The sequence below is a fragment of the Pseudophryne corroboree genome, chromosome 9 (genome assembly GCF_028390025.1).
Source record: "Pseudophryne corroboree isolate aPseCor3 chromosome 9, aPseCor3.hap2, whole genome shotgun sequence".
Classification (NCBI taxonomy): Eukaryota; Metazoa; Chordata; class Amphibia; order Anura; family Myobatrachidae; genus Pseudophryne; species Pseudophryne corroboree.
In genome coordinates this window covers 107706422-107733796 of record NC_086452.1, presented here as the reverse complement: position 1 = coordinate 107733796, position 27375 = coordinate 107706422, and the positions used below count along the sequence as shown (strand labels likewise).

Below are 27375 nucleotides of genomic sequence, written 5' to 3'. Positions count from 1 at the left end.
TCAACGAATGCCTTGTACCACTGCAACCAGGATAGAGTCCCCCAGATGTTACGCTTAAGGCGTCACATCTATGAGTCCGTGGGAGCGCCCCACGCGGCTCATACCTTGACTGAGTACCGCACTCAGATATCACACCCTTGACTAAAACCTGTCAAGTATCCATAATTCCATGGAATCTACACAAACTTTTTCTAAAAAGAGGAACGTAAACAAGAAAAAATAACACTTAGTCCATCTGGAAAGAGAAGAAAATAGTGTTAGCAAGTTTAGCATAGGTAGAATGATCCATATTCTTTTCTTCTTCCTAAATAAGGTTCTTATAAACAGTCATTAACAATCTATTAATTTTAACTAATTGTATTGCAAATGCATTGCAAGTGTGTGCTAAGTAATGCTACTGTACAGATCCCTGTTTTATTGGGTCTTGTACACTGTAAACAATACCCCCATTCTGTTGTTGCAAAAATTTTGAGCAAAACAACAAGGTGTGGTAAGCTGAAATAATGCTTCACATTGGTGCTAAAAGCCTTCCTGTGTAAAGTATGATTTCCTTAACAAACATTAGAAAAGTTGCCAATTAAGTAATGTTTGTGTCATTACTTCAGCACAGTACATTGGAATATACTTTCTATACATTTCTGTTAAACAAAAAAATTATTATCGCTATCAATAAATTTTCAGTTCTATTTATTTTTGCTTCAAAACTATAAAAACTTTTTTATTTATCCCCCAAAAAATTACAAGTCATATATGGGTTGCTGCAATTAATTATGCATCTGTTAAGAACAAAACTAAAGCAGTTTGACTTTCAACTGTAAAACAAATATTATTTTTTACTCTGTCCCATACAAATTCTTTAGTTACTTTAGTATTCAAGGAAACTTATTGGTATGCAAATTTTAGGTCTTAAACCAGCCAGAGAAGGAACTGTTTGTACATCAATTAGAACAATGGTGATAATTCCTGGCTGTATTGGCTGTGAACAAGTTGATCTGCAGGTTTATTGCAGGTTGGGATTTAACAGCAACATTTTTGCTTTATAAACTTGTAGAGAGTGCTACAGTTTATAATACATTAGATAACTGGATTTGCTGTAACAAATAGAAGTTATAAATTAAAACCATACTTGCTTGGTTAATGTCTTCAGTGTGAATCCTTGGTCTTGAGGAAACTTCTTAGTGCTGAAAAAACCCAAATCTTGCACGGAGAGAGATAAAGTATATTTTGTATACAAGCGATTTAAACAGAAATAATAATAATATGGGTTTTCTGCTTTTAAATTGAAAGCAGTACTGTTGGGCGCCAATGATAAGGGGTATACTTTTCTCCTTTTCTATTCCCCTCCTTTTCTCTGTCTGATTCTTTTGCTTGTATTATATTACCATATTTCATATCTTTGAAGCAAATGTATAATTTTAACCTTTTAGTGATTTATAATAATTCATCACTAATTGTGTACCTTTTATTAACAAACCCGCAGAGGTTGAATGTAGACATATATATCTTTAAATCATTAGGAATATTCTGTTCATGGAAGAATGCACGCCAGTTATATAGAATGTAAAACGTAAGAATGGATTTCAACAAACAATTGCTACTCATAGAATTCACTTTTATCATTAAACAGTATTGGTCAAATACAATGCAAGTCACCATATAATAGTTTCACAGATTAAAACTATGTAAGAAACAGGATGAAATAAGTGTGAGAATGTATGTATGTGTGTATATATATATATATATATATATATATATATATTACTGGGGAGATATCACTCAAAGCACTTTGCTAAACCCCAGATTGCATACATTGAAATCCTAGGTTTATTGATATATATTGGAAGGATATATATCTTAAAGATATTTTAGGGGATTGGTTTTGGTTTATGTGTGTGTGTGTTTGTGTGTGTGTGTGTGTGTGTGTGGGGGGGGGGGAGGGGCAGCATGTGACTGCATTGTCCACAGACCGCATGGGACAGAAGCTAGACTCCATTTCAGGAAAACTCCCATGATTCCAAAGTCTGTAACATATGGTTCAAAAGGGGATGCCAGCAGCCATTTTAGGTTTGCAAGTCCAAACACATGGTATTCTTTGCTAGGCCATAAAGTTACATAGCAGAAGCCATATATAAAAACTACATATCTCTGAAAGACTCCACTATATTCCAGAATGTATAAGTTTCAACATAATGCATATGTGCTGATTTTACAATTCCAAGCCATCTAATTACATTTCACAATTCCAAGCCAACACAGTATCTCATTAACCAGAGCATATTGTATGCTGGCTATGCTATATAATGTAGCCTGTAATTATATGCCAATCCCGGTCTGTACCACATTATGCTAACTTTTCAGGCCTAAAACCAACTAATTCCAGCCTTCCAATATCATCACCACATATCTCATGCTGTCCATATGAGCCATCACAAGACCAGATCACCAAGTAACCACAAATATCAGCATGCCATTGCTACAAGCACATGACTACAGTAACAAAAGGAAGTATGTGTTGACTTCTATACCTCAGCAAGATGCACCATACAAAACCACTACAATCTGTTATAAATCACCATCCACAAATGTATACCAGGAATGCTATGCTACAGATTGTCTACTGTTCCAATTCATTACAGATTTCATAGAGTATTATCACAAACACATAACAATCACATGATTGCACAAGTACCATTAACCTTAAAGTCAAATGTATTTACAAAGTAACTATTCTATGCCTATTGTTTCACAACTATTGTACCACAAACACATATTTAACTATTCTATGACATTAAGCCATGTGTATACAATACTTAGCCTTAGTAAGGAGATCGGTCCTGGTGATGAGCAATCCATGCTTCTGGAGGCTTTGTAGCTGTGTGCAGCTACTGTACATCTGCCTCAGTGGTTTTGGGAGAGTGGGCTCTGATTTCAAGTGTTCAGGTATATTCAACCTGTGGGGGTGTCTTTCACAGCATGTGGGCTAGCTGTATCAGTGATGAGGCCATGTGAGCTTGGTTATTCAAATGCTAATTAGCCAAGGCTACAGTGTAGGGATGTTAATTCACCTCAGGTCACAGAAGCCAATATTATCAATTCATTCTTTGTATAATAATATATTTCTCTAAAATGGATAAAATGGAGTTACTCTGTAACAGTGACACACGGGAGCACGCAATTGCAAGAAAAGTACATGCAATTTGACATTTTTCATGCTATCCATCTCAGGAACTCATCGCAATTGCAGAATAACATGCAATATCGCACTAGTGTATGGGGTCCTTAAGGACTGCATAATTTGGAGAAAGATGAATGCCCAAACTTTAAATACACTTACACAAAATGTGACAATGTCCTTCCTGGATATCTGGGTATCCGGAAATAAGAATAAAAAATAGATCCAGGTAGAGGATAATGGGGGACATTCCGAGTTGATCGTAGCTGTGATAAATTTAGCACAGCTACGATCAGGCATCAAGACATGCGGGGGGATGCCCAGCACAGGGCTAGTCCGCCCCACATGTCAGTGCTGGCCCGCCGCCTGCGCAGAAATGCAAAAGCATTGCACAGCGGCGATGCTTTTGCATTTCAGGAGTAGCTTCTGCGGCTGGCCTGGAGAACCTCCTCGCTGCCCGGTTCGCAGCGGCTGCATGTGACATCACGCAGCCACCACGGCCCGCCATCCAGCCCCCTCCCGCCCAGCGACTGCCTCTGCCTGTCAATCAGTCAGAGGCGATCACTACAATACAACGGCCTTCAGCCGCCCAGCATGCGCAGATCTGACTCAAGCGATCGGGTCGGAATGACCCCCCATACTATAGCCCAGCATGTATGCTTGTTGTCGCTTCTGAATTTCTTCAGCAGGTTAGTGTCAGAAGCATGTATACAAAAATTGGGGACATTTAGTTTTGAGACAACATTAATGTTTATGACAATTATGTGTTTTAAATGAGTGTTTGAAACCTATGCAAAATGCAATATGAGTCACTGGTAATTAGAAATCAATAGATGCCACTTTTGTACTGTGATTGAGTCTGTACCCAGCCCTAATATTTGGATCCAGCAGCTCATTAGTGCTAGATAATTATCACCCTATTTTTCAGATTTTCTTTTGCTGACTAAATAATTTAACATTACAGGGAGGTTCATTTTATTCATATTCATAACTTGCTAACCATGAAGGTAATCATTTTTTTGTTGAATGGTTATAAGCCCACATTTTATTTAATAGAATTATAAAAAAAATCCACTAACTATGACATTTTAATCATCTATACAGCACTGAGGTCATAGGTTTGATTCCCACCATGTCTCCAACTGTGTGGAGTTTGTATATTCTCCCCGTACTTGCATGACTTTACTCTGGGTACTACGATTTCCTTCCACAATTAAAAAATATACTTCTAGGGTCATTGGCTCCCAACAAAATTAACCCTAGCGTGAATGTGTCTACATCTACATGTGGTAGGGAATATAGATTGTAAGCTCCACTGGGGCAGGGACTGATGTGAATGGCCAAATATTCTCTGTAACGTGCTGCAGAATATGTGTGCGCTATATAAATCTCTCATCATAAATAAATAAATAAATAAATAAATAAATAATAGTTACAGTTACAGGGGAAATATGTGCATATCCTACCCATTTACACTCCATTTAAGATCGCATATGGTACAGTACAGTGGAAATATTTTGCAGTTACTGGTACTTTTTGGGCTGACCATACCAACATAAGCATCCAAGTTCTGCCCCAAAACAAGTGCCGCCCCTAGGCATGTGCCCCACGTGCATAATGGGTATTTCCCACTGAAAATAACTGTATTCTCTTGTTTTTGTAAGACAGGAATTAGCTCCTTTCAAAAACACACGTCAGCCTGCACGTACACATAAATCAGCCTATGCCCAGTGGCTAGCTGGTGACATAGAAAATAACCACATACTCCTGTGTATTGTTTTGCATATACTGTACTTTGGTATCAATACACTAACTAAAAAGTTCTCTGGACACCACCAAGTAAAAATGTCTGAAGCCAATATGTAATTATAAACAGGACATGCTAATTATACTGAGAATCTAATAGCGAGGCAAATAAACTAATCACTATATCATATCTACTGTATTTATAGCAAATATCATTATTCAGCAACTTAGGTAATATCCTGAGGAATTCAGGGGGAGATGTATGAAGCAGTGGAAAGAGTGGAGAAGTGAGAAATTGCCCATGGCAACAAATAAAAAATTATATGTACTGTACCACTCTTTTCACTGCTTTATATATCTGCCCCTAAATTCCTTTTCTGCTCTAAATTATCTATGTGTTAGACATATTTAACTATGTATTGTTAATATAGACCATAGCAGATAACCTAGATGTGGGACTTACAATCATACACACAATAATTGTGTTCCAGATGTTTACACACTAAAGGGCTGATTTATCACCATCTGCATCTCAGGATGCTGCTGTCATGTGATGAAATCGTCCAAACTTGCAATATGATTATTGTATACATCGCATGGATGTATCAATAATCGCATGCAGGGACAGAGCTTGCGAGAAATCTCTGTCCCTGAAAATGCCCTCCCCAACATTATCGGGTTGTTTTTTGCCATAAACTACCAAGAGTTCCTACTGCGCATGTGCCGCTGACGTTGCCACTGCCGCCATATACACGCGCACATCTCGACAACTCCCCCTGCACATGCCAAGACCCACCCCCCAATCGGTAATTATACTTACCAGTCCCAGGAGCAGGTGATTGGTGGTCTTGGAGGGCTGCCGGGCATCGGATTCTGTGTGCTGCTATGACCACTGGTGCGGTAAATTGAGCTGTCATTTAGCAAGATCACTTTACTGCACCAGGGTTAACAGCAGCACACAGAAGGACCCGATGACCAGCAGCCCTCACCGGAACACCGATCCCAGCCTTTGGCACTGGTATGTTTTAAAACTTTTTTCTTTATTTTAATTGTGATCAGCATGTGTGTCCATCAGGTCACTGCACAGCTTTCTCTGCCGGGGGATCAGAGAAAGCTATGCAGAAGCAGGGATATCGCAATGATCCCTGTGATTATGCCAGCTGAAGTTGACGTAGTTATGACAGGACTCATTGAGGTTATTTTCACATTTGTTATTTTTAGTAAATTCGGCCAGATTGCATTTCCCATTATAAGTATGGGGAATGCAATCTGGCATGGTCACATCAGATATGATCACACCAGCAAGTGCTTTATCTGACCTGGTTGCACAGGATGCGACCAGTCAGATAATCAGTGTTTGCAGCTACAGGAAAGATAAACTTCCCTCCACTGCTGCTCTCAGAGGGACCAGAAGGTCCCTCTGCCTTCCCGCACCCTCCCCCCCAGTGTTTGCCATACTGCCGATCATTGCTGGTTGGCAGCACGGCAGGACCCTCCACCCAGCGGCTGCAGACAATAAGGGAAATGTAATTTAACCCCCCAAGCACCCCCCCCGCCCGCTCCCGTGTACCCGTCGGCTGTCACCGTTGTATAAAGGAAAGTTGCAATGGTCATGAGGTTACTGGTATATCGATGGTGCCAACTGATTATTTGATGTTTGGGAAAAAAACTATTCCGTTTAATTTAATTTTTTGTTTTCTTTTTTGACACTAAAATCATATTGGATAAGGATAAAATCATTGTGTTCTTTACCTAACTCACACATTATAAAAGAGACAATTTCTGAGCGTTTTTTTTTTCGGGGGGGGGAATTGTCAGTTAAGTGGGTAAAGTGTTTGGAGAAGTTTTTCATGAAAACTTTTCCAAATGCCCTTTAATACAGTTGAGTGATAATAAAATAATGTGAAAGTGTGAAACGATTTTTCTAATTTTTTGTTGTAAAAAAAAAAGGGTTAATAAATCTGCCCCCAATTCTTATGTACAGTCATGCAATATGGATAGATAATCATTCATGCTTAGATACTGTCACGAAAATAATTGAGTTCAAAAGCAAAGTATCCTACTATCAATCGCATGATATAAAACATTAGCACAGCTGGTCAAATTCATCATCAATTTTTACTTTTCATTCTTTAATCATTATACAGTATATTTATGTATATATGTACCTTAAGGATGTGTGTAAGTAGTGGTATGTATTGCAGGAAAATTAGTAAAAAGTGGAATTCAATTAGCCCCGGTAATTTTTCGGACAGTAAAAACAGGACTTTACCGTATTTTCTTTCTGGGCAATCCAATTACAGCCTGTTTTTACTACCCCAAAAAATTACTTGTTAATGGGAGAAAACACATAGGATCCGTGATAAGTTCACGTACCTAAAGCCCCGTACACACGGGGAGAGATGTGTGCTGAGCGATCTATCAGTGACCGCTCAGCACGCATCTCTCCCCCCGCTCAGCACAGCACGATGTGTGCTCAGCGAGGGATGGGGAGGGTGGACGGGGGGGTTCGCTCATTTCACTCAGCGGTGAAATGAGCGACCTGTTAGGCCAATCTAACACCGGTGATAGCGACGCACGGGGCCGTGCATCGCTATCGCTGTGGGGCATACACACTGAGAGATCCGTGCTTAAGTTCTAAGCAATCTAATTTGGAAAAAAGGCTTTTTTTGGGACCGCACTAGTCTGCAATAAACTTCTTATGCCCCCTGAAAAACTGATTTATGACACTAAATTCCGTTATGGATACAGCAACCTTGTGCATGTGGATTAAAAATCCTTTTGCAAATATTTGTTGCTATCAGTGCTGCTCCCTAGAGTCAATAGGAGTGTCAACTAAGAAAACCCAACAATAGAGAGTTGGAAAGTAGACTCTTGTGTGGGAGCACTCAAATTCAGAGGATTGGGTGTGTATTAATCAATTCTGATAAAACATAACTTTATTTATTCATTATTAAAAGGTGATTATAGGAGTGAATTGTACATGAATAGTATAGCTACGCGAAAATATAACACTGTGTTGTGTATAATTCATGTGGTTTTCAATACCACAATAAGAACCGGAAATCCAAAACTTTGAGCTAGTGGTTTTACTAAGATCACAGTAATGCCTTTGTGTAATATATGACCATCATTTGTTCTTCAGCAATCCTACTCAGGATTATTTAGTCGTAGAGAATTAAATCATAAATCATACAGAACCGAATGCCAATTGGTATTATTGGGGATCACTCTAGATCGGGCAAAATAATTTTTTGCAGTACCAGGGTGTTCCAGGGTGGTCTCCCATCCGAGTACTGACCCGGCCCTCCACTGCTTGGCTTCCAAGATCAGACGAGATCGGGCATCTCCAGCGGGGTATGTCCGCAATTATTTAATCTGCCCGTTCAGTCAATCCCAATACCCGTATCGCCAAAATTATATATCGAAGGTGATCTGAATCAGTCGTATGTTCAGTATCTGTAATTATCTTATGACCATGGAAATGAAATTGTAGCAATATATTAATCATGTGCAATAATTATATGCAGGGGAGTCCACTGTGCAATTTAGCAAAATTACGATGAGGACAATTAACATATAAAAATATTCTATGCAAGGGCGTCCACTTGCATAGCTGGGATAAAGTGGTGATATATGATGAGGCGACAATTATAGCAATCCTGTTGCTGTCATAATTGTTGTGTAATCAAAAATATGGTATATGTAGCCTCTAATAATTTATGTCACACACACCGAAACAAATTCTCACTGTATGTGAGCCTCTCAAGCCTGATCATACATTTGCAAAAAAATCTCTTACAACATGTCAGAGAGGCTATAGTGAGAGAGAGAGAGCAAAAAAACAGCTAAGAATATTCTTCGATACCCATAGCAGAAGGCAATGTACATAAAAATAATTAAGTAGCAGTTTGCTGCAAAGTTGAAGCTAAAACACAGCTTGAAGATTCTTTGTACAATAATCTGCCATACTTAAGAATATACCAGTTCACTCCCAATGCCTATTGGGTACCATACAAATCCAGCACCTCTTGGAGCAATCAGAATATGTACATACACTATAATACTCTGATAGCTATAGGACTTAACCTATCCTTGATAGGCACATAGAGACAGTGCGTGAAATTGCTCACATTATATAATATAAATATCTTCAGCGGAAATCTTGTTAGATGTCTATGTATATGCACATACACACAGGCAACATCTCAGTGTATTGATTTAAGGCAAATTAATAGCCTAGTGTGGCTGTAATAAATATGCTGAAAAAAAGGTTTTTAGGTATAAGGTATGAGTTCATACGATACCAATACCAAAGGAGCTGTCTGTGGAAAACTGCCGCTGGTAAGTCCTGTTAGTAACAAGGCTCCGGAGGTGCAGTAAAAATGAAGCCGTATACTGACTTCAGTGTGGAGGGTGTGGAGAGGTTGTCAGCTGTTTCCTTAACGCTGCTTGGATCCACATGCAGCCGCTGCTCTCCAAAGTAGTGCAGCGTGTAGTCGCGGTGTGTCTCCCGGCTCTCAACGGCTTGCCGCCGTTGCCCGGGTAACTGTCCTTGAGTTCCGGTTGTTGCGATCACGTGTGCGCACCACGTGACCGCTGAAGAGAGTGACGTACGTTTCGCAGTGTAGCTTGATCACAGAACGTCAATACACTCCTATAATCACCTTTTAATAATCAATAAATAAAGTTATGTTTTATCAGAATTGATTAATACACACCCAATCCTCTGAATTTGAGTGCTCCCACACAAGAGTCTACTTTCCAACTCTCTATTGTTGGGTTTTCTTAGTTCTAAGCAATCTAGTCAGATTGCTTAGAATTTAAGCACTGATCTCTCTGTGTGTACCCCCCTTATGTGTTTTCGCTGCCAGGATCGCAAAAACAAGGCATTTATCAGGAATAATTTTTTGGCACCTCAGCAGGTCCCGGAAAAAAATTCATGATAGGTGTCGGCATCGGGCTGTATTCAGGGATAATTGGAGAGCTCTGGGGGATCAATTAGTCCACAGTATTGAATTCCCCCAAAGAGTGTATGAGGTGCATATGGAATCCATTCTTGAGCCTTGCTGTCAGATTTTTTACACAAATGGTATGATATAAAAAGAATATATCATCTAATTCATATGAATAAACTTTCTTAGAAATACATTTTTTTTTAAACTAATTAGTTAGGTTTGCAAGATACTAAACAACAGCAAATCTGGTTTCCTTCTATAACCCTAAACACCAGGTATACTTTAAGATATACAGTTGTTTTTTCTATTACTAAGTATCACTGTAATTTTGAACTTGCTATTCCCACCCACTATAAATCAATGGTACAGTACTTTATTGTTGATGCTTATAATTGTCAATGAGCCACCTACATTGTATACAGTACTACAAATGCATTACAGTAATTGTCTGTTACAAGTACTTTTGAGGTTGTTTTTGATCTGGTAATCTCAAAATTAACCTCTTTAAATCTGTTTTACAGCTTCCAGAACCCAGAACTAATTTTTCAAGCACAGCAAAAACTGAAGTGTAATTGGTCGCAAAATGTAATTGACAAATCCATAGAGTTGGCGCACTTTGAAAGAAAACAACTTATAAACAGCGTCGGATTTAGGTAGGCTTTCCTGACATGTTGAGTTTAGCTCTTCTATAAAGTGACTGAATAAAATGTGGAAATATGCAATCGGTAGCAGCTGAGAGAAGCCTCTAATGCTAAATGATGCTAATGCTGTCTAAAGCGTCTTGTGTAAAGTGACACCTCCTGACAGCTAATGTGATCCGCCGCTGCTGTGTCCAAGGATGCAACACTGGACCACTTGAAAACACATTGTCCTTCTGAATAACCCCTGGGATTAGGGTTGACACCTCATGCATCATCGATTCCTGGAGATTCCCCCCCTCCCCTTCTTCCTAAGCAATGTTCATGTAAATAAAATGATGTACCATATTTATAAAATATTTTACGTACAAACAATCTAAATGAAACAGTGTATCTATATAAATAGGAATATAATATACGCCACGTTGATAAATTACAGGCATTTGGTGCCTTAAAACTAGATTGTGTGAAAGAGGGAAGAACCATGGAAGTGTAAGTGTTTCACATAACCTAATCAATATCAAGCTTCAACAGGTTAAACAAACAAATGCACTACTAAAAGGTGTCTGTTAGTGATTAAAAAATATACACATATATATATATATATATATATATATATGTATATAAATATATACACTGCTCAAAAAAATAAAGGGAACACTTAAGCAACACAATGTAACTCCAAGTCAATCACACTTCTGTGAAATCAAACTGTCCACTTAGGAAGCAACACTGATTGACAATCAATTTCACATGCTGTTGTGCAAATGGAATAGACAACAGGTGGAAATTATAGGCAATTAGCAAGACACCCCCAATAAAGGAGTTGTTCTGCAGGTGGTGACCACAGACCACTTCTCAGCTCCTATGCTTTCTGGCTGATGTTTTGGTCACTTTTGAAAGCTGGCGGTGCTTTCACTCTAGTGGTAGCATGAGACGGAGTCTACAACCCACACAAGTGGCTCAGGTAGTGCAGCTCATCCAGGATGGCACATCAATGCGAGCTGTGGCAAGAAGGTGTGCTGTGTCTGTCAGCGTAGTGTCCAGAGCATGAAGGCGCTACCAGGAGACAGGCCAGTACATCAGGAGATGTGGAGGAGGCCGTAGGAGGGCAACAACCCAGCAGCAGGACCGCTACCTTCGCCTTTGTGCAAGGAGGAACAGGAGGAGCACTGCCAGAGCCCTGCAAAATGACCTCCAGCAAGCCACAAATGTGCATGTGTCTACTCAAATGATCAGAAACAGACTCCATGAGGGCGGAATGAGGGCCCGACGTCCGCAGGTGGGGGTTGTGCTTACAGCCCAACACCGTGCAGTACGTTTGGCATTTGCCAGAGAACACCAAGATTGGCAAATTCACCACTGGCGCCCTGTGCTCTTCACAGATGAAAGCAGGTTCTCACTGAGCACATGTAACAGACGTGACAGAGTCTGGGGACACCAAGGAGAACGTTCTGCTGCCTGCAACATCCTCCAGCATGACCGGATTGGCAGTGGGTCAGTAATGGTGTGGGGTGGTATTTCTTTGGGGGGGCCGCACAGATCTCCATGTGCTCGCCAGAGGTAGCCTGACTGCCATTAGGTACCGAGTGTCACGATCCGGGTATCTGGACGCCATTTCTTACCCATCAGATGCCTCCTAAGGCTGGCTCAGCGCTCCAGGACCGGATCCCATCTGTTATCCTGATGTGTACATTCCTGTATCCTCTCCTGTCACTCTGGGACGCTGTCACAGTAAACGCCATATTACACCTGGCATGGCGTCTCCCGCGGCCTCCGCCGCCGTCCCTGAACTTCTGCATGCAGAGTGTCTGAGTGGCGATTACGTCAGCCGCGGCCTCCGCTGTGTCCGCGTGGTTGGATGTGCATCTGTCAGCCTGGCGCCTCCTGTCTCCGGTGGCCGGCGCCGCCATTACTGTTTTCATTACCACATGGATTACAAACCAAACTTCCCTCCAAGTGTCTGCATGGGCGCAGCCATCTTGGATTCTGTCAGCTGATAATTTCCACCAATCTGTTCTCAGTATTGATAATCTGCATAATTGCCTAGCCAATCCCTTCCTTGCTGCAGGTATAAATACACTGTGCCTGAGCAAGGAAGGCGTCAGTGCTTTGGTTGTCAAACCTAGTTCCTGTTTGTCTCTCTCCTGTGATTGTCTTCCAGGTTCCAGCTCCTGTCTCAAGACTTCCACCATAGAGACCCTCACCAGCATTCCACCTGCGGTGTAGCCTGACTCTCCAATCCATTGTGGATTCATCTGTTTCCAGCTACAACATTACCTGCTTCCAGCTCAGCTTCCAGCAGAGTACAGCTTCCCTTAAAGGGCCGGTGTCCTTTCTACACTTTACCACTCTCCACCGGTATTATTATTTCTCCGCTCTCAAGTTCTACATTTCAGTTCATATTTCATCGCTCCCAAGTTCATTTATTATTTAACTGGTTCCAGCCAGTATCCACTCTGTGCTAACAACAGTCTGGTTCCAGCCAGTATCCACAGCAGCTGTTTTATCTTCAGCAACCCAGCTTTTCCTGGAACACCAGCTGGCACAATCCTGGGTTATCTCCATTGCTACAGTCGGGCCTGGTAAGGACTTTCCATCTAGAAGATCATAAGAACTATCTCACACTACCAGTGCCCTGTGGCTCCTGCCATCCTGTAGTACCCAGGAACTGTATTTATTCTTTGCTGACTTTTACGTTTTCTTTTACTGCTGCTGTGTTGCGGAGTTGTCATAATAAACATCATTGACTTTTATCCAAGTTGTCGTGGTCACGCCTTCGGGCAGTTATTATTCATGTTACTTACATGTCCAGGGGTCTGATACAACCTCCCAGGTTCCGGTACATCTCAGCCCCTACAACTGAGGCTGCCTCCCGTCAGCTCAGGCCCTCAGTTGTGACAGTAAGCACTGACCTAATGAATCCAGCCGGAGACCAGGATCAAGCGGCCAGGCCGATGCAAGAACTGACAGCCCGACTAGAACATCAGGAGGCTGCACAGGGCCACATCATCCGCTGTCTCCAGGATCTCTCTACTCGGCTGGATGGGATTCAGACAACTCTCCGTGGATCAGGCGCGTCTGGTGCGTCAACCACAGTGACTCCAGCTATAACCCCACCCACCTTACCCATTTCTGCTCCACGTCTTCATCTTCCAACGCCAGCAAAATTTGACGGATCTCCAAGATTCTGCAGGGGATTTCTCAACCAGTGTGAGATTCAGTTTGAGCTACAACCTGGCAATTTTCCCAGTGACCGTACAAAAATTGCCTACATTATTTCTCTTCTCAGTGGCTCAGCCCTTGATTGGGCATCACCGTTATGGGAGAGGTCCGACACCCTGCTATCTTCCTACACTGCCTTCGTGTCAACATTCAGGCGCATCTTCGACGAGCAAGGCCGGGTAACCTCAGCTTCATCCGAGATTCTCCGTTTACGCCAGGGGTCACGTACTGTAGGACAATATCTGATACAGTTCCAGATCCTGGCATCCGAACTGGCATGGAACGACGAGGCCCTGTATGCTGCATTCTGGCATGGCTTATCTGAGCGTATTAAAGATGAGTTAGCTACCAGAGACTTACCTTCTAAGTTAGATGAGCTAATCTCACTCTGCACGAAAGTTGATTTACGTTTCAGAGAGAGAGCAACTGAGCGTGGAAGATCATCTGCTCCAAAATCTTCTGCTCCTCCTCCTCGTCAACTGTCACCATCTAAAGATGAGCCCATGCAACTTGGCCGTTCCCGTTTAACTCCTGCTGAGCGCCGAAGACGTCTCTCCGAGTTTCTCTGTCTCTATTGTGCAGCTCCGTCTCACACCATTAATGCCTGTCCCAAACGTCCGGGAAACTCCAAATCCTAGCTCGCCAAGGAGAGGGCCGGCTAGGAGTAATGATCTCCTCTCCATCTCCTCAAGATTGTAATCTCCCAGTCTCGCTTCAAGTTGCTCAACGTTATCGGAACGTCATTGCCCTCCTTGATTCCGGAGCAGCTGGGAACTTTATTACCGAAGCCTATGTTAAACGGTGGTCCCTACCCACCGAGAGACTTCCTTCGTCCATTTCTTTAACTGCCGTGGATGGCAGCAAAATTTTTGATGCAGTTATTTCTTTAAGGACTCTACCAGTTCGTCTGAGAGTGGGAGTTCTTCATTCCGAACTTATTTCTTTTTTAGTGATTCCAAGAGCCACACATCCTGTGGTCCTGGGCCTTCCATGGCTCCGTCTTCACAATCCTACAATTGATTGGACGACTACGCAAATCCTGGCATGGGGTTCCTCCTGTGCTGAGACATGTTTGTTTAAAGTATTGCCTGTCTGTTCTTCCTCCCCCAGGTCGTCTGATGTTCCACCTCCTCCATATCAAGATTTCACGGATGTGTTCAGTAAAGCTTCTGCTGATATCCTTCCTCCTCATAGAGAATGGGACTGTCCGATTGATCTCGTTCCAGGGAAGGTTCCACCTCGAGGCCGAACTTATCCGTTGTCTCTGCCTGAGACGCATTCTATGGAGGAATATATTAAAGAGAACCTAGCAAAGGGGTTCATTCGACCTTCTTCTTCTCCAGCCGGCGCAGGCTTCTTTTTTGTAAAAAAGAAAGATGGTGGTCTGCGGCCGTGCATCGACTACAGAGGTTTGAACGACATTACCATCAAGAACCGTTATCCTTTACCCCTGATTACTGAGCTCTTTGACAGAGTTAGCGGAGCTACCATCTTTACAAAGCTGGACTTGCGAGGTGCATACAATCTCATCCGGATCCGTGAGGGTGACGAGTGGAAGACCGCCTTTAACACCCGTGACGGACATTATGAGTACCTCGTCATGCCCTTCGGATTGAGCAATGCTCCAGCTGTCTTCCAGCATTTTGTCAATGAGATCTTCAGAGACATTCTATACCGTCATGTCGTGGTCTATCTAGACGATATCCTCATTTTTGCCAACGATTTAGAGGAACATCGTTTTTGGGTTAAAGAGGTTCTGTCCCGTCTCCGTGTCAATCATCTCTATTGCAAATTAGAAAAATGCGTCTTTGAAGTCAAGTCCATTCCGTTTCTAGGGTACATTGTGTCCGGTTCCGGACTAGAGATGGATCCTGAGAAACTACAAGCAATCCAAAATTGGCCGGTACCCTTAACCCTCAAAGGGGTCCAGAGGTTCTTAGGGTTCGCCAACTATTACCGAAAGTTTATACGAGACTTTTCCACCATTGTGGCACCTATTACTGCTTTCACTAAGAAGGGTGCTAACCCGTCCAAGTGGTCTGAAGAAGCCATGCAAGCATTTCATCTTTTAAAACAAAGGTTCATCTCTGCGCCTGTTCTGAAACAGCCTGACATCGACTCTCCTTTCATCTTAGAGGTGGATGCCTCCTCCGTTGGAGTAGGAGCGGTGTTATCTCAGAGGGCTAAAGATGGCCATTTGCACCCTTGCAGTTTCTTCTCCCGGAAGTTCTCCCCAGCTGAGCGCAACTATGCCATTGGCGACCAGGAGTTGCTAGCCATCAAGCTCGCTCTAGAAGAGTGGAGGTATCTGTTGGAGGGAGCTTCTCATTCAATCACCATACTTACAGACCACAAGAACCTTTTATACCTGAAGGGCGCACAATGTCTCAACCCTCGTCAGGCCAGATGGGCACTTTTCTTTTCCAGGTTCGACTTTAAACTCCAGTTCTGTCCGGGCTCTCAGAATCGCAAGGCCGATGCCCTTTCCCGCTCATGGGAGCAAGAAAATGAGTCAGAGTCTTCAGACAAGCATCCTATTACAAATCCGTTGGCATTCTCCACGGTAGGGATGGACTCTACGCCCCCATCAGGGAAAAGTTTTGTGAAGCCGATGCTAAGGAAGAAGCTCATGCATTGGGCCCATGCTTCCCGTTTTGCCGGACATACAGGTATCCAAAAAACCCTGGAGTTTATCTCTAGGTCCTATTGGTGGCCAACTCTGAAAAAGGACGTCTTGGAGTTTATTGCATCTTGCCCAAAGTGTGCCCAACATAAAGTATCCCGCCAGTCGCCTGCGGGGCAACTGGTTCCACTATCCGTTCCCCGTCGACCATGGACCCACTTGTCGATGGATTTCATTACAGACTTACCCATGTGCAACAAGTTCAATACCATCTGGGTGGTAGTTGACCGGTTCACCAAGATGGCACACTTCATTCCTCTCACCGGTCTTCCGTCAGCCTCCAAGTTGGCTCAAGTATTCATACAAGAGATCTTCCGACTCCACGGTCTTCCTGAAGAAATTATCTCAGATCGAGGAGTTCAATTCACAGCCAAATTCTGGCGGAGTTTATGTCAAGTCCTCCAAGTCAAGCTAAAGTTTTCCACGGCTTACCATCCTCAGACCAATGGTCAAACCGAGAGGGTGAATCAGGACTTGGAGGCCTTCCTCCGCATCTATGTGTCCTCCTCTCAAGATGACTGGGTTCAATTACTTCCCTGGGCCGAGTTCTGTCATAACAACCAGTATCATTCTTCATCTGCTTCAACACCATTCTTCACTAACTTTGGATTCCACCCTAAAGTCCCTGAGTTCCAACCGCTTCCAGCAACTTCTGTTCCCGCAGTGGATATCACCTTGCATCAGTTTGCCAATATCTGGAAGAGCGTACGATCAGCTCTGCTCAAGGCATCGTTCAGGTACAAGAAGTTTGCGGATAAGAAGCGTCGAGCAGTTCCTGCTCTCAAGGTGGGTGATCGGGTATGGTTATCCACGAAGAATTTGAGGTTAAGAGTTCCCAGTATGAAGTTTGCACCTCGCTATATCGGTCCTTTCAAGATTGAACAAGTCATCAATCCTGTTGCTTACAGACTCCAGTTGCCTCCCTTCTTAAAAATACCCAGGACATTCCATGTTTCCCTGTTGAAACCGCTGATCTTGAATCGGTTTCATTCCTCACTTCCTCCAACTCCGAAAGTCCAAACTCAACGAGGCGTTGAGTATGAAGTGGCCAAGATCCTGGACTCACGTCACCGTTACGGTCAACTACAATATCTTATTGACTGGAAGGGTTATGGTCCTGAGGAACGTTCATGGACCAATGCTTCTGATGTCCATGCTCCTGCCTTGGTCCGGAGATTCCATTCCAAGTTTCCTCAAAAGCCAAAGAAGTGTCCTGGGGCCACTCCTAAAGGGGGGGGTGCTGTCACGATCCGGGTATCTGGACGCCATTTCTTACCCATCAGATGCCTCCTAAGGCTGGCTCAGCGCTCCAGGACCGGATCCCATCTGTTATCCTGATGTGTACATTCCTGTATCCTCTCCTGTCACTCTGGGACGCTGTCACAGTAAACGCCATATTACACCTGGCATGGCGTCTCCCGCGGCCTCCGCCGCCGTCCCTGAACTTCTGCATGCAGAGTGTCTGAGTGGCGATTACGTCAGCCGCGGCCTCCGCTGTGTCCGCGTGGTTGGATGTGCATCTGTCAGCCTGGCGCCTCCTGTCTCCGGTGGCCGGCGCCGCCATTACTGTTTTCATTACCACATGGATTACAAACCAAACTTCCCTCCAAGTGTCTGCATGGGCGCAGCCATCTTGGATTCTGTCAGCTGATCATTTCCACCAATCTGTTCTCAGTATTGATAATCTGCATAATTGCCTAGCCAATCCCTTCCTTGCTGCAGGTATAAATACACTGTGCCTGAGCAAGGAAGGCGTCAGTGCTTTGGTTGTCAAACCTAGTTCCTGTTTGTCTCTCTCCTGTGATTGTCTTCCAGGTTCCAGCTCCTGTCTCAAGACTTCCACCATAGAGACCCGCACCAGCATTCCACCTGCGGTGTAGCCTGACTCTCCAATCCATTGTGGATTCATCTATTTCCAGCTACAACATTACCTGCTTCCAGCTCAGCTTCCAGCAGAGTACAGCTTCCCTTAAAGGGCCGGTGTCCTTTCTACACTTTACCACTCTCCACCGGTATTATTATTTCTCCGCTCTCAAGTTCTACATTTCAGTTCATATTTCATCGCTCCCAAGTTCATTTATTATTTAACTGGTTCCAGCCAGTATCCACTCTGTGCTAACAACAGTCTGGTTCCAGCCAGTATCCACAGCAGCTGTTTTATCTTCAGCAACCCAGCTTTTCCTGGAACACCAGCTGGCACAATCCTGGGTTATCTCCATTGCTACAGTCGGGCCTGGTAAGGACTTTCCATCTAGAAGATCATAAGAACTATCTCACACTACCAGTGCCCTGTGGCTCCTGCCATCCTGTAGTACCCAGGAACTGTATTTATTCTTTGCTGACTTTTACGTTTTCTTTTACTGCTGCTGTGTTGCGGAGTTGTCATAATAAACATCATTGACTTTTATCCAAGTTGTCGTGGTCACGCCTTCGGGCAGTTATTATTCATGTTACTTACATGTCCAGGGGTCTGATACAACCTCCCAGGTTCCGGTACATCTCAGCCCCTACAACTGAGGCTGCCTCCCGTCAGCTCAGGCCCTCAGTTGTGACACCGAGATGAGATCCTCAGAACCCTTGTGAGACCATATGCTGGTGCGGTTGGCCCTGGGTTCCTCCTAATGCAAGACAATGCTAGACCTCATGTGGCTGGAGTGTGTCAGCAGTTCCTGCAAGATGAAGGCATTGATGCTATGGACTGGCCCGCCTGTTCCCCAGACCTGAATCTAATTGAGCACATCTGGGACATCATGTCTCGCTCCATCCACCAATGCCATGTTGCACCACAGACTGTCCAGGAGTTGGCGGATGCTTTAGTCCAGGTCTGGGAGGAGATCCCTCAGGAGACCATCTGCCACCTCATCAGGAGCATGCCCAGGCATTGTAGGGAGGTCATACAGGCAAGTGGAGGCCACACACACTACTGAGCCTCATTTTGACTTGTTTTAAGGACATTACATAGAAGTTGTATCAGCCTGTAGTGTGTTTTTCCACTTTAATTTTGAGTGTGACTCCAAATCCAGACCTCCATGGGTTAATAAATTTGATTTCCATTGATAATTTTTGTGTGATTTTGTTGTCAGCACATTCAACTATGTAAAGAACAAAGTATTTAATAAGGATATTTCATTCATTCAGATCTAGGATGTGTTATTTTAGGGTTCCCTTTATTTTTTTGAGCAGTGTGTGTATATATATATATATATATATATATATATATATAAACTTGAGCCTCTATTTGTTTCATGCATGCTCAATACAGGTTGAGTATCCCTTATCTAAAATTAAAAATCCCACATTTTTGGTTCCCCTACTGAGATAATGACATATACAGTATATTATGTGTATATATAGATATATTATATAGATATATAATATAATATAATATACATATATATGTGTCATTATCTCAGTAAGGGAACCAAAAATGTGTGATTTTGGATAAGAGATACTCAACCTGTATATTATAAATATATGTGTGACATGCCTGTAAGCTCTTGTTACTCTTCTCACATGAGCCGGGCCGGCGTTAATTCACCACCACAGCCCGGGGAAACGCTGAGGAAGAGCTGCCGATGGCAGTGTCACTGCAGCTTCGGCACAGTCTGCTGTCTGCAGGTGCAGCCCGGGGAAACGCTGAGGAAGAGCTGCCGATGGCAGCTTCAGCTCAGTCTGGGTTGAACACAGTCTCGCGAGATTTGATGTCATCATCTTGCAAGACAGTCACTGTAGTTCACTGAGTTCCTCGGCTGCCAAGGAGCACTGCTGGTGCTCCGAGGGTCCCCTTATTCCTGGAGAATCCAGGAAATCCGGGTGAAGGGAAAAGCCTCCTGGAGGGTTGCCACCAAATCCTGGAGAATCTAGGAAATCAGGGAGAGGTGGCAACCCTACCTGGGATAGCCATTTTTTTCACTCTGCCTGGGCCAGGAAATCTGAGTCAGTAGACACCGACCCTGGCATTCCAACAAATTGTGTGTGACACTCCCCCATTTTGTAAAATGGATCCCCATTGCTGGCCCACTCAAACAGCCACAGTATGTCAGTCATGCTACAGCTGGAGGGAACTGTGTGCTGCAATGCAGGACCCATTCTACACCCACGCAGAATGGGCCCTGCGCGTGCCCGGTCCACCCATCATCAGAGTAGTACGCAAACCATTGAGTTTGAGTACTACTTCTTAATCAGGCCCATTGCTCTCTGTGCCTCAGTGATGTCACCAGGTCATAGTGAAATGATAGGCTGCATTCTTACAAGTATTGGTTCAGCTTACCAAATATTTGCTTTCACTATAGGGGGAATTCAGTGAGCCACAAGGTTACCTTGGAAACTTGCTAACATAGCAGTTAATCAAAGGAGGAAAACATTTGCTTATTTTTTGCTCATAACTCTATGGGGTGCAAGCCAAGCCAAGCATTTTTTTTAGGGTTTAAATACATGCATAGTGTTAGGGTGTATTAGGTACATTTTAATGTGTCTATGTTTGTACTGTATCTTAACAATGTTTAATTGAACTTCACACTTATTCATAGACTTGTGACATTGGCAGACTGTTCAAAGGCTTTATGCTCTATCAGAGCAAGATAATAATGCACTAAACAAATTAAAAGCTCAGTCCTATTATTTTTACACAATATTTTAAGTTTTGATAATGGTAGCCTTCTAAGGAGAAATTAAGAAAAAATCTTAAAATACATGCTTACAATTTATGTACCCATGATTACAATTACTGTAAGTCAATATATGCTTTCCAATACATTTAATCTGATTAAAAAAGTGGACTAATTTTGCCCACTGACTTTTAACTGTATAACTCAAATTATACAGAAGTGATAGAATTTGTTCTTTATAATTTAGCTGCAAATGTGAAAAATTCCATTCAGATTGCTAGTGCTTTGCCTAATCTCTGACCAGTTTGATTACGCACTTGGATGATCTTCTTTGGACCATGCTAAGGATCCTAGTGAAGCTGAAAGAGACATTTCTGTTCAGCCTGTGCACCAAACAACTAGATCTAATCTGGTTTTTCACCTGGCCAGTCTACAGAATTGGGAATCAGTGCATTCAAATAAAATTGTGATCTGTAAAAACATATTATTCCACATAGTGTAGACTTCATATCAGTAGTTCCTGATAACATACAATAGCTACATTTCAAACAATTGAAATATGTCCTTTTAGCAACCTTTACCTATAAAAGCTGGGGTGTGTTACTTATGACATCAAATCAACAAACCAACACCATAAATTTGAGGTGTGTTACTTATTTCTTTGGGTGTGGTATTAGTGAGAGAGTGATGATGGAGGGAGTTTCAGTGGGTGAGGTATGTTACCAGGCAGTGGTGGTAAGTAAGAAGAAATACACTTCGTGTATGGAATGGTGTCAGGGAGTGGTGGTGTTGAGTGGATAAACAATAAAAAGGTGTGCACACAAACTCAATCACTAATGTTGTCCTTTCCCAATTTATCAGTAATTCACAGACAGGATTAATGACTCATGGCTGGTCCAGTTGTCATTAATCCAGTCTGTGAAGACACTCCCTTTAGAGTTTACACCTTGTTAAGGTGAGGGTTTATTTAGGTCATCATCACTTACTGGACACTTTCTCATTGATTGAATCAGTCAAGTTTTATGCACAATACTTCTGTAAAAATTGTCTAAAAAAATTCTGAAAATGGATATGTTGGAATTGTGATATGAAATTAATATTTATTCTAATTGGCCTTGGGCCTCTTGTTTGGATGACCTTCTGGTGAGGGGTTATCCATTTCAGGACCCCAGGAAACATGTACAGGACACATCCACTTGGGTCTTCTTGGAAGAATTTTTGTGAATTCTATTCAATCAGTATAGAGCACTCAGGAATTGTGTTTTTGTTTTATATATATATATATATATATATATATATATATATATATACACATACAGTATATATATATATATATATATATATATATATATTAGTGATGTGCACCGGACGTTTTTCGGGTTTTGTGTTTTGGTTTTGGATTCGGTTCCGCGGCCGTGTTTTTGATTCGGACGCGTTTTGGCAAAGCCTCACCGAAATTTTTTTGTCGGATTCGGGTGTGTTTTGGATTCGGGTGTTTTTTTTCAAAAAACCCTAAAAAACAGCTTAAATCATAGAATTTGGGGGTCATTTTGATCCCATAGTATTATTAACCTCAATTACCATAATTTCCACTCATTTCCAGTCTATTCTGAACACCTCACACCTCACAATATTATTTTTAGTCCTACAATTTGCACCGAGGTCGCTGGATGGCTAAGCTAAGCGACACAAGTGGCCGACACAAACACCTGGCCCATCTAGGAGTGGCACTGCAGTGTCAGGCAGGATGGCACTTCAAAAAAATAGTCCCCAAACAGCACATGATGCAAAGAAAAAAAGAGGCGCACCAAGGTCGCTGTGTGACTAAGCTAAGCGACACAAGTGGCCGACACAAACACCTGGCCCATCTAGGAGTGGCACTGCAGTGTCAAGACAGGATGGCACTTCAAAAAAATAGTCCCCAAACAGCACATGATGCAAAGAAAAAAAGAGGCGCACCAAGGTCGCTGTGTGACTAAGCTAAGCGACACAAGTGGCCGACACAAACACCTGGCCCATCTAGGAGTGGCACTGCAGTGTCAAGACAGGATGGCACTTCAAAAAAATTGTCCCCAAACAGCACATGATGCAAAGAAAAAAAGAGGCGCACCAAGGTCGCTGTGTGACTAAGATAAGCGACACAAGTGGCCGACACAAACACCTGGCCCATCTAGGAGTGGCACTGCAGTGTCAAGACAGGATGGCACTTCAAAAAAATTGTCCCCAAACAGCACATGATGCAAAGAAAAAAAGAGGCGCACCACAGGTATAGAATGTAGATGGATAGTATACTTAATGACGACACAGAGGTAGAAACAGCAGTGGCCTTCCGTATCGTACTGCTATATATAGTATACTGGTGGTCACTGTGTCAGCAAACTGCAAAACTAAAATGCACCACAGGTATAGAATGTAGATGGATAGTATACTTAATGACGACACAGAGGTAGGCACAGCAGTGGCCTTCCGTATCGTACTGCTATATATAGTATACTTGTGGTCACTGTGTCAGCAAACTGCAAAACTAAAATGCACCACAGGTATAGAATGTAGATGGATAGTATACTTAATGACGACACAGAGGTAGGCACAGCAGTGGTCTTCCGTATCGTACTGCTATATATAGTATACTGGTGGTCACTGTGTCAGCAAACTGCAAAACTAAAATGCACCACAGGTATAGAATGTAGATGGATAGTATACTTAATGACGACACAGAGGTAGGCACAGCAGTGGTCTTCCGTATCGTACTGCTATATATAGTATACTGGTGGTCACTGTGTCAGCAAACTGCAAAACTAAAATGCACCACAGGTATAGAATGTAGATGGATAGTATACTTAATGACGACACAGAGGTAGGCACAGCAGTGGCCTTCCGTATCGTACTGCTATATATAGTATACTGGTGGTCACTGTGTCAGCAAACTGCATAACTAAAATGCACCACAGGTATAGAATGTAGATGGATAGTATACTTAATGACGACACAGAGGTAGGCACAGCAGTGGCCTTCCGTATCGTACTGCTATATATAGTATACTGGTGGTCACTGTGTCAGCAAACTGCAAAACTAAAATGCACCACAGGTATAGAATGTAGATGGATAGTATACTTAATGACGACACAGAGGTAGGCACAGCAGTGGCCTTCCGTATCGTACTGCTATATATAGTATACTGGTGGTCACTGTGTCAGCAAACTGCAAAACTAAAATGCACCACAGGTATAGAATGTAGATGGATAGTATACTTAATGACGACACAGAGGTAGGCACAGCAGTGGCCTTCCGTATCGTACTGCTATATATAGTATACTGGTGGTCACTGTGTCAGCAAACTGCAAAACTAAAATGCACCACAGGTATAGAATGTAGATGGATAGTATACTTAATGACGACACAGAGGTAGGCACAGCAGTGGCCTTCCGTATCGTACTGCTATATATAGTATACTGGTGGTCACTGTGTCAGCAAACTGCAAAACTAAAATGCACCACAGGTATAGAATGTAGATGGATAGTATACTTAATGACGACACAGAGGTAGGCACAGCAGTGGCCTTCCGTATCGTACTGCTATATATAGTATACTGGTGGTCACTGTGTCAGCAAACTGCAAAACTAAAATGCACCACAGGTATAGAATGTAGATGGATAGTATACTTAATGACGACACAGAGGTAGGCACAGCAGTGGCCTTCCGTATCGTACTGCTATATATAGTATACTGGTGGTCACTGGTCAGCAAAACTCTGCACTGTACTCCTCCTATATAATATTAATTATACTGGTGGTTCCCAGTCCCCACAATAAAGCAGCACACTGAGCACAGATATGGAGGGTTTTTCAGGCAGACAACGTATACTGGTGGTCACTGTCAGCAAAACTCTGCACTGTACTCCTGCTATATAATACAGCTGCTCCCCAGTCCCCACAATTAAGCAGTGTGAGCACAGATATATTATGCAGCACACTGAGCACAGATATGGAGCGTTTTTTTCAGGCAGAGAATGGATAAATCTGGTGGTCACTGATCAGCAAAACTCTGCACTGTACTCCTCCTAACAGCTGCTCCCCAGTCCTCCCTACAATTAAGCAATAAAGCAATCAAGTTCAACAATAAACGGAGAGGACGCCAGCCACGTCCTCTCCCTATCATCTCCAATGCACGAGTGAAAATGGCGGCGACGCGCGGCTGCTTATATAGAATCCGAATCTCGCGAGAATTCGACAGCGGGATGATGACGTTCGGGCGCGCTCAGGTTAGCCGAGCAAGGCGGGAAGGTTTGAACCTGCCTCGGACCCGTGTAAAATGGGTGAAGTTCGGGGGGTTCGGTTTCCGAGAAACCAAACCGGCTCATCACTAATATATATTTCTCTAACGTCCTAGTGGATGCTGGGAACTCCGTAAGGACCATGGGGAATAGTAGGCTCCGAAGGAGGCTGGGCACTCTAGAAAGATCTTAGACTACCTGGTGTGCACTGGCTCCTCCCACCATGACCCTCCTCCAAGCCTCAGTTAGATTTCGTGCCCGGCCGAGGTTGGATGCACACTAGGGGCTCTCCTGAGCTCTTAGAAAGTTATAGTCTTAGAATTTGTTATTTTCAGTGAGACCTGCTGGCAACAGGCTCACTGCAGCGAGGGACTAAGGGGAGAAGAAGCGAACTCGCCTGCTTGCAGCTAGCTTGGGCTTCTTAGGCTACTGGACACCATTAGCTCCAGAGGGATCGACCGCAGGCCCAGCCTTGATGTTCGGTCCCGGAGCCGCGCCGCCGTCCCCCTTACAGAGCCAGAAGCAAGAAGATGGTCCGGAAAATCGGCGGCATGAAGACATCCTGTCTTCACCAAGGTAGCGCACAGCACTGCAGCTGTGCGCCATTGCTCCTCATACACACTTCACACTCCGGTCACTGAGGGTGCAGTGCGCTGGGGGGGGCGCCCTGAGGCAGCAATAAAAACACCTTGGCTGGCTAAAATACCTCAATATATAGCCCCTGGGGCTATATATGAGGTAAATACCCCTGCCAGAATCCCATAAAAAGCGGGAGAATAGGCCGCAAAAAAGGGGCGGAGCCTATCTCCTCAGCACACTGGCGCCATTTTTCCCTCACAGCTCGGCTGGAAGGAAGCTCCCTGGCTCTTCCCTGCAATTCTACAGTACAGTAAGAGGGAAAAGAGAGGGGGGGCATTAAAATTGGCACTGTATACAGTATATTATATAAAAAGCAGCTATTAGGGACATAACTCAGTTAGTCCCTGTATATATATATAGCGCTCTGGTGTGTGCTGGCATACTCTTACTCTGTCCCCCCAAAGGGCTTTTGTGGGTCCTGTCCTCTATTTGAGCATTCCCTGTGTGTGTGGAGTGTGTCGGTACGGCTGTGTCGACATGTTTGAGGAGGATAATGATGTGGAGGGGGAGCAGATGCCTTTAGCAGGGATGTCACCCCCTGGGGGTCAGACACCTGAGTGGATGGTATTATGGCAGGAAATGAGTGCACGTATAGACTCCTTACACAAAAAATTTGACGACATGCCGACTGTGGGACAGCCGAGTCTTCAGCTCGTGCCTGTCCAGGTGTCTCAAAAGTCATCAGGGGCTCTGAAACGCCCGTTATCTCAGGTGGCACAAGTAGATGTCGACACGGATACTGACACCAGTGTCGACGACGATGAGTCAAATTTAATGCCCGTTAAGGCCATTCACTGCATGATTGAGGCAATGAAAGAGGTGTTAAATATTTCTGATTTACATCCAGGTACCACAAAAAAGGGTATTATGTTTGGGGAGAAAAAACTACCTGTAGTTTTTCCCCCGTCAGATGAATTAAATGAAGTGTGTGAAGAAGCGTGGGCTTTCCCTGATAAGAAATTGGTAATTCCTAAGAAGCTACTAATGGCGTTCCCTTTCCCGCCAGAGGATAGGTTACGTTGGGAAACACCCCCGAGGGTGGATAAAGCGCTCACACGTTTGTCTAAAAATGTGGCACTACCGTCCCAGGATACGGCCGCCCTTAAGGAACCTGCTGATAGAAAGCAGGAGGCGATCCTGAAGTCTGTATATACACACTCAGGCATTATACTCAGACCAGCTATTGCGTCAGCATGGATGTGCAGTGCTGCCGCTGCGTGGTCAGATAAACTGTCAGAAAATATTGACACGTTAGACAGAGACACGATCCTGCTAACAATTGACCATATAAAAGACTCAGTCTTATACATGAGAGATGCACAGAGGGAAATTTGCCGGCTGGCATCTAAAATAAGTGCATTATCTATCTCTGCTAGGAGATGCTTATGGACTCGCCAGTGGACTGGAGATGCAGATTCCAAAAGGCACATGGAA

At 43.4% G+C, this 27375-nt stretch overlaps 1 protein-coding gene and 1 pseudogene across 1 annotated transcript in view; one reads left to right on the top strand and one right to left on the bottom strand.

The window, feature by feature from the left end:
- The window catches only part of LOC134957666 (histo-blood group ABO system transferase 2-like), a 141343-nt gene that overhangs the window by 65141 nt on the left and 48827 nt on the right, over positions 1-27375 (top strand). The window contains exon 2 of the mRNA XM_063939719.1: positions 10398-10529. Within this exon, the coding sequence (XP_063795789.1) occupies positions 10398-10529 (132 nt within the window). The remainder of the gene's footprint in view (positions 1-10397; positions 10530-27375) is intronic.
- LOC134964374 (5S ribosomal RNA) lies at positions 8170-8289 on the bottom strand (annotated as a pseudogene).